Source organism: Miscanthus floridulus, chromosome 2, assembly GCF_019320115.1.
Source record: "Miscanthus floridulus cultivar M001 chromosome 2, ASM1932011v1, whole genome shotgun sequence".
NCBI lineage: Eukaryota > Viridiplantae > Streptophyta > Magnoliopsida > Poales > Poaceae > Miscanthus > Miscanthus floridulus.
In genome coordinates, this window is record NC_089581.1 from 35,456,953 (window position 1) to 35,464,259 (window position 7,307).

At 42.9% G+C, this 7,307-nt stretch overlaps 1 protein-coding gene across 2 annotated transcripts; it reads right to left on the reverse strand.

Annotated features, from left to right (window-relative positions):
* Positions 1 to 336: 336 nt before the first annotated feature.
* Positions 337 to 7,046, reverse strand: LOC136521827 (DUF21 domain-containing protein At2g14520-like). Of its 2 annotated transcripts, none has more exons than XM_066515592.1 (11): positions 6,683 to 7,046; positions 5,690 to 5,766; positions 5,515 to 5,598; positions 5,318 to 5,431; positions 5,141 to 5,227; positions 4,064 to 4,203; positions 3,960 to 3,975; positions 2,218 to 2,291; positions 1,577 to 1,713; positions 1,208 to 1,455; positions 337 to 779 (listed from the first exon to the last, which is right to left on the reverse strand). In XM_066515592.1, the coding sequence occupies exons 1-11, from the start codon at positions 6,858 to 6,860 to the stop codon at positions 738 to 740; spliced, it is 1,197 nt and encodes a 398-aa protein (XP_066371689.1). In that variant the 5' UTR covers positions 6,861 to 7,046; the 3' UTR covers positions 337 to 737. The 2 variants fall into 2 exon arrangements, with proteins under 2 accessions (XP_066371689.1, XP_066371697.1); XM_066515600.1 differs by having other exon boundaries at positions 3,888 to 3,975; positions 6,683 to 6,889.
* Positions 7,047 to 7,307: the final 261 nt, after the last annotated feature.

A 7,307-nucleotide genomic window follows, 5' to 3' on the forward strand; every position in this document is an offset into this window, starting at 1 on the left:
ACAGTAGTGTTGCCGTCGTCAGCTCTTGCAAAGGACGACCAAGGCTCTCTTGCTGCGGCCGTGACACGGCCCTCTATTCTGAATTTCTGATTCTACGCGCCCGCGGCGTTCCTTTCTACTGCATCGGCCGGCCTCCGGCCTCCCATAGCGCTAGCGTAGGTGTGCAGACAGCCAGACAATCAATACAGGCGTGCGCTGTTCACATTCCGTGACTGTGTCACGGTAACGGTACCGGTAGCTGGTAGACAATCTCAAATAAACTCCCATGGAGAAAACGAGGAGCGGTACTCACATACCGTTACTGTTGCGTTCCGTAGACTGTACGGCTGCACCAGCCTGCCTGCCTCAAAATGTGGAGATCTCGGTATTCACATACAGTGTCAGCCTGCGGCCGTCATAAAAAGAAACAAATATCTTATTGTGGTTTCTTCTGAACCCAGCTACACAGACGCGTCGACGGTTCTGTTTCAATCCCGGGTGCCAAGTACGCACTACAGTTTCCGGACCAAAGCCATGTTGCTGTTCTGGACGAGGACGACGCCCTCCGAACAGTCTTTATCAATACTCGAGACAGCCAGCCACCTATATAGTACTACAATGAACGGCTACGGGCTACGGGCTACGGCTAAAACATCTCTCAATGTATCTGTCTGTCTATACATAAGTTTACATACATTACATATGCCGCACTTTCTAACAGATGGAGGGAACTGTAAACAGTGGGCGCAAGGCCAGCGTCATTGTTCCTCATGTACGTCTGTCTCGTCGTATATCTCCTCCTGCGTCAACAAAAACCAAAAATATAAAAGAATCACTGTACAACAGTTGCGGTGCGCAAGCCATATGTGCACAAGATAGGACCTTTTGAGCCTCCATATATTTATAAGGATTAAGTTACCTGGATTTATAGCTGGGGTTTAAAATTAGACAAAGACAAGAGTTGAGGGGTCAAAAATGGACTTAATCCTATTTATAATGAGGACATGTACGCCCTACTTTACTGAATTTCGTAATATCTTTATAGTTTCCAACAAATAAAATAATCACCATAGTTTTCTAACAACGAAAATAATCACCATAATTTCGTAACACAACTACGATAAAAGTTTATCTGGTTTGAATGCGCTATCGGTAGGCAAGCATTTTAGACAACAAGACAGTTTACTCGACAGCCTAAACAAAGCTTAGAAATTTGCAGACCACTAACCTGCAGAAGCTCCTCTATGACATCCTCCATGGTTATGATACCGACAGCCTCTTCATCTTCGCTCAATGTGGGCAAGGGTTCTTTATGGACCTGCAGAACGTCTGCTTGATCTTTGGACCATTTTTTAGGCCTATTTCCTCTATTTGATGCGTTCTGAGTGTTAGGGTAGCTCTTCCATCTTTGCAGCGGTGGTGGAAGGTTCTTCACGACCTTTTCGCTGTTCTTGTCATCAATAGCAATGGACACCTCTTTGTTCCACACCCAATGAAAAGAAAGCAAAGAGAGTAAGATATATTGAGAAGATAATGCATAGCAGATGTGAGTTACTAAGGATGACTAATAAGGTGTAACAACTGCATAGAAGCTCACCGAAAGTTCCACCATCATTGGCAGCTTGTTCAGCAGTTGGGTAACTTGGATTCTTTTTTCTTATGACTACTGCCATGTGGCTGTGACCTTTCTGAAATTCGTTTAGGATGTCATAGAGGGGCATATCTTCCAGAACACTGAAATCCAGCAAGGGGCACATGTGTGAGCTGAATATATATTAGGTCTTTGCTATAGTAATATGTTCAAAATATGATGATCAAACTAGAAGGCTCCAACATTCGAATTGCTCAAGAAATAAACTATTCACTTTCCTATATCCAAATTTGAACTTGATATATGTTTAGTATACGAGTTTGAGAGCCACGACTTGTACAATAACCGAACTATAAGCCACTTGTATGCAAATACATGTCATATATATGAATGTTCTTCCAACAATGCCCCAATTTTGAAAACAACAAACAAGCTGAAAGCCTGAAACCGCACTACACACTAGTTATTTAGGACCCACCCATCCTATAGCGATGTTCATGACTGGTATAAATAGGTTCTCTTGTGGAGCATCAAGGATATGTGATAGGTCATTCTTTGTATTTCCAATAACACTGATACATATGGAAACATAGTTCACTACAGAAACCACCTAAAACCGTTAGATAGAAAGAACTTTCATATATTACCGAGGAATTTTGCGGATAGTTACACTTTTTATAGGAACCTCATCATCAGCATTAACCGATAATAAATTCTTCACCTGAAAATCCATAAAGATAAATGCAATACAGTTATATCCGCAAAGGTTACCAAAAAAGAAATTTCTATACTCAAAAGTCATAGCCACTAATATTAACTCACGTGCAACACATCCCACATTTTTATATTGTATTAGTCGATCATAGAAGAGAGAATACAAAAAACTCAGCAATTCTCACCAATGTCACACATGCCATTGTTGATAGCATTGCTTCATATTAAATCAATTTACACATTCACATGTTTCAGCCTTTACTAAATCACAGCTACACCTGCCTTGAGCATAATACCTTAGAGTAGCTACGTGAACAGGAGGTAAGTTCGAAGTACTTCTTCCTTAACAAAATAATAAAGTATGTTATGTGTGTCCAGATTAATAAATCAATCTTCCACAAATTTCTATCTTGATTAAAAATACAAGTGCAAACAATTTATTAAACCAACACTACATCCATGAACTGCTTTTCGCGGACGATGTAGTGCTAGTTGATGAAAGCCGGACAGGAGTGAATCAGAAACTGGAGTTATGGCGGGAGACTTTGGAGTCCAAAGGTTTTAGACTCAGTAGAACTAAAACTGAGTATATGAGATGTGACTTCGGCACTACTACTCGGGAGGAGGAAGATATTAGTTTGGAAGGTCAAGTAGTGCCTAGGAAGGATACCTTTCGATATTTAGGATCAATGCTACAGAGAGACGGGGATATTGATGAAGATGTTAGCCATAGAATCAAAGCAGAGTGGATGAAGTGGCGGCAAGCATCTGGTGTCCTATGTGACAAAAGGGTACCACAGAAGCTAAAAGGCAAGTTTTATAGGACGGCGATTAGACCTGCTATGTTGTATGGTGCAGAATGTTGGCCTACGAAAAGACGACATGTTCAACAGATAAGTGTCGCGGAAATGCATATGTTGCGTTGTATTTGCGGTCATACAAGAAGGGATCGAGTTTGGAACGATGATATACGTGATAGATTAAGGGTAGCACCAATTGAAGAAAAGCTTGTCCAACACCGATTGAGATGGTTTGGACATGTCCAATGGAGACCTTCAGAGGCACCGGTGCGTAGTGGAATCCTAAGCCAGGATAGTAACGTGAAGAGAGGTAGAGGAAGACGAAGTTGACTTGGGTAGAGACAATAAAAGGAGACTTGAAAGGATGGAATATACCCAAAGACTTAGCCTTAGATAGGAGTGCTTGGAAGACAGTTATTCACGTGCCTGAACCTTGATTGCTTCTGTTGGGTTTCAACTCTAGCCTATCCCAACTTGTTTAGGACTTAAAGGCTTTGTTGTTGTTGTTGTTGTTGTAACACTACATACATGAACTGTTTGCTGTCAACTTACTTCTCACAAGGATTGACAATGGCAACCCTTTTGGGCTTAGTTCCCCTGCCATTTACCTGAATCTCTTCTGAACTTAATTTGAATGTTCTATTTGGCTAGTAATTGGTAATCCTTACCACTGTGGAGAATCCTATTCTACGCAAAGATCTTTCTTCAACAAGGACAGACAACTGAAGGATAGATGGAAAATGCTAGAAATTTCCAAATTTTCCTGAAAAAATGCATAGCATATTTTAATAGCAGGACATTACCAATATCAATCCAATAATATTTGTTTTCTTTTCATAATAAACAGGAACTCTGCTATGCCCTTTATCAAGTACCTCTTGCATCAGATTCCTGTGTGAAGGAGACAATGGCACAGTTTGTTAACAACAATTCTGCATAACTGCAGCACGCTGTTTAAAACATAGATATGACGTATTACCTGTCAAGTTTTGCATTTATATCAATTGCAAATGTTTTACACAAGGATGTCATAGCATCTTTAGCTTTCTTTTCAGTCAGTTCAAGAGCTCCAGCTATTATGGTAGTTTCATCGTGGGTTAATTCTCCACCTTTGCCAGCCTGTTTCAGTTACAAACAAGTAACATAGCTAAGATAACATAAACTTTCATACACGTGCAAACTTTCATGCCTCACAAAATCTATGCCATGACATCCTTGCTAAATGTGTCTGGATAGAATAAACGTAACACATCTATTAAGTCGATCAGCTGCATATATGCCCAAACCAGTAAAAAGATGTTTATAGCATATAACTTCATTCGATATTCCAAGTAGGCATCATTTATTGTGTTCCATTGAATACACATCCACACCAGCAAATCATCCACAGATCCACTAATGACTCTCAAAACGAAATTATATTGTATTATCCGCTTTGAAAGCCTAAACATCGAGCTCACATAACCGTATGGTAGTGGTCTAAATATATTGTCATCTTATGCCTTCGGTTTTCACAAAACCCCTGCTTGTTCCAGTACCCTTCAGCCACTCTTCTCCTAAGCATTGGACTCACTAAATTACATACCTTGTTGCATCCTTATTGTTGACACAGATAAGGCTGCAAAATGATTGCTAAACTTTGACAAATGAAGTAGAAAGATAACAAATTATGATAAGCTGTATAATCTAACTTGACACCCATCATAAGTTGGCTGTGATGAGTTGGAATAGCTCAACATCCTCCCTGCTTAAACATGCACATCAGCTATGGAAGACTTCACGGATCCATTTGAAGAAGACTTATTTGCCAATACCAAGCATACAATTCTGTTCTTATACGAGATGCTTGAATCAAGCAACCAAGCTTTAAACTAACACAGTACACAATATTTTCCTGCAAACAAAGTACGAATGTGCTATGTAGAGACTGTGGTTAGCCAATGCCCATGTGATTGTTTCCTAGTGGGAGCATACAGAGATCGTGCCGAAAGCTACAGATAGATAGAAACATTTGCAAGATAGACTTGCTACTTAGGAGACAACATAATTGGTATACCTCGTTCCCATGCATAGTGACAAGTGTCTTTAGTTCAGCTCTACGGAAGAGAGCTGTCTGACCATGACCCAGCAAATAGTCCAATAGCTGAAACAGAGGAAATTTTCAGTCCACATTATATATTGGAGAAGTCATCAAGTAATGTTAATACACTCTATCAGGGAGTACGCCTGTTACCTTGCTTATAGGATAAGCAATAGGAAAGCAGATCCAAACAAGCACACGAACTAATGGAGCAACTGAAGCACCAATAGCCAGTCCATAATGTGAGCAGATGGACTGTGGTAAGATCTGTTCATACCAAAATATTAGCACATGATACCAAACTTGACACATGAAGCTGAGCATCCGTAAGTGAAAATTGGATGATTCACCTCACCAAATAGCAGAATCAGTGTCACTGATATCAAAATCGCACCCCAAGCAGTCACCAAGCTATCAAGGAATATGGGCAAAGCCTATACACAGACAAGCATATCATCACAACTTATTTATAGTGGGGTTTCGAACTTTTGTAATCCAAGAGTCACTGGAAGCATAGAGAAGCACCTCCATGGCGCCAGCATTGCAGATTAGAAGAGTGCATAGCAGAAGGTGCTGGTTCTTCACAACAGGTAAAATCTTAGCTGCAACAAAGAAACATAGTGTCACACTGTCAGTACTGCTGAAAAAAGGTATCCAAGGCAATAATTTGCATTAGATATTTCCTGCAGTTTACCTAATAGAAATTTAATACTTTTGCATCAGATTCTGCAAATAATATATATCCTAGGAGTCATCTCCAACCATTTCAATGTGGCAAAATCCCACGGATATCAAACAAACCTAACTGAAGACACATTTTGCTTTCTACTAAAAACCACAACCTCACACATCTTTTCCTAACAATATACTGTAAGTCTCACTTGAGAAGAAGAACAGGAAGACTTCTCCGTTCTTTTCAATGGCTCTTCTTATATGTATAGTAGTATATAATAAAAAGGAAACCCCAAAGTTTGTGTCTAGATTTGGTTTGGTTTATATGTAAAAAAAAGAAACCCCAATGTCTAGTGAAGCCAAAGCCAAAGCCCAAAGGCAGTGCAGCATTTTCATTATGTTTAGAGAAACTCAGAACCCACTGCCAGGTGATCAATACCAGTCATATCCCACTCACAGGCGGCCAAGTCCAGGAACACGAGGCAACCAGGGTTTCCAGATACTCCTGGTCAACAATACGGCGAAACAGCCTATCAGTTCAAATGTCCGATACTCCTGATCAACCTTTAGTTTCACCATCCACCGATTCTCAAAGCAAAACGCCTATCCTATTACTCACGAATCGAACTGCCACCCTGCCACCCTGGAGCTGCTCGACGAAATGCCAAGCCAACTCGTGTACCAGCCCCAGCGAAATCCGACCAACCGCACATCCAAATCAGGCACCGCACACGCCCCCCCGCGCAACATGACCTCGCAGGCTCGCACCCATACGCGAGAGAAAGCGAAGGGACCCGGACCGGAGCGCCCGAGAAACACGGGTGGCGACAGTAGGAGAGGGGGAACCTGCGTGCTTGCGGTCCTGCTCGGTGCCGGACTTGGCGAGCACCTCGAGATCGACGAGGCTGAGGGACATGAGGCCCAGGGTGAGGCCCGACATGAGGCCCGCGAAGAGCACGAGCACGACGATGATGACGATGTGCTCGAAGAAGGCCGCCGAGCAGCAGTGGTACTCCACCGCCATCCACCTCAGCCGCCGGCTCCTCTCTCCCCTCCTGCTGCTTGACGACGAGAGCCACCACCACCACCACCAGAAGCTTCGCCCCCGCTCGTCCCGCGAGCTCGCCTCGCCCCACCACCTCCTGCGTCGCGAGCGATTCCGCAGTTGCCTTCTTTATTTAGAAGCGAGCGTGGGCGTGGGCGTGCGTGTATCAACTTCGCAGTGAGGCGTGGCTGGCGGAGGCAGGGTGGCCACCGACGAGGTGCTGACATGTGGGCCAGGTAGGCGCCCCGTTGGCCCCCTACATCCGGGTTAGTGGGCCTGATTCGCGGCCGTACAAATTCGTCTTGCCGGAGGCGGGTCCGTCGTAGGGATGGGCCCACGGTGCAGCGAGAAGAGGTGAGGCTTTCGCTCCGGCTTATTCGGAACTCCCTATCAATATTTTAGCATAAGTATTAATAAGCTAAATTT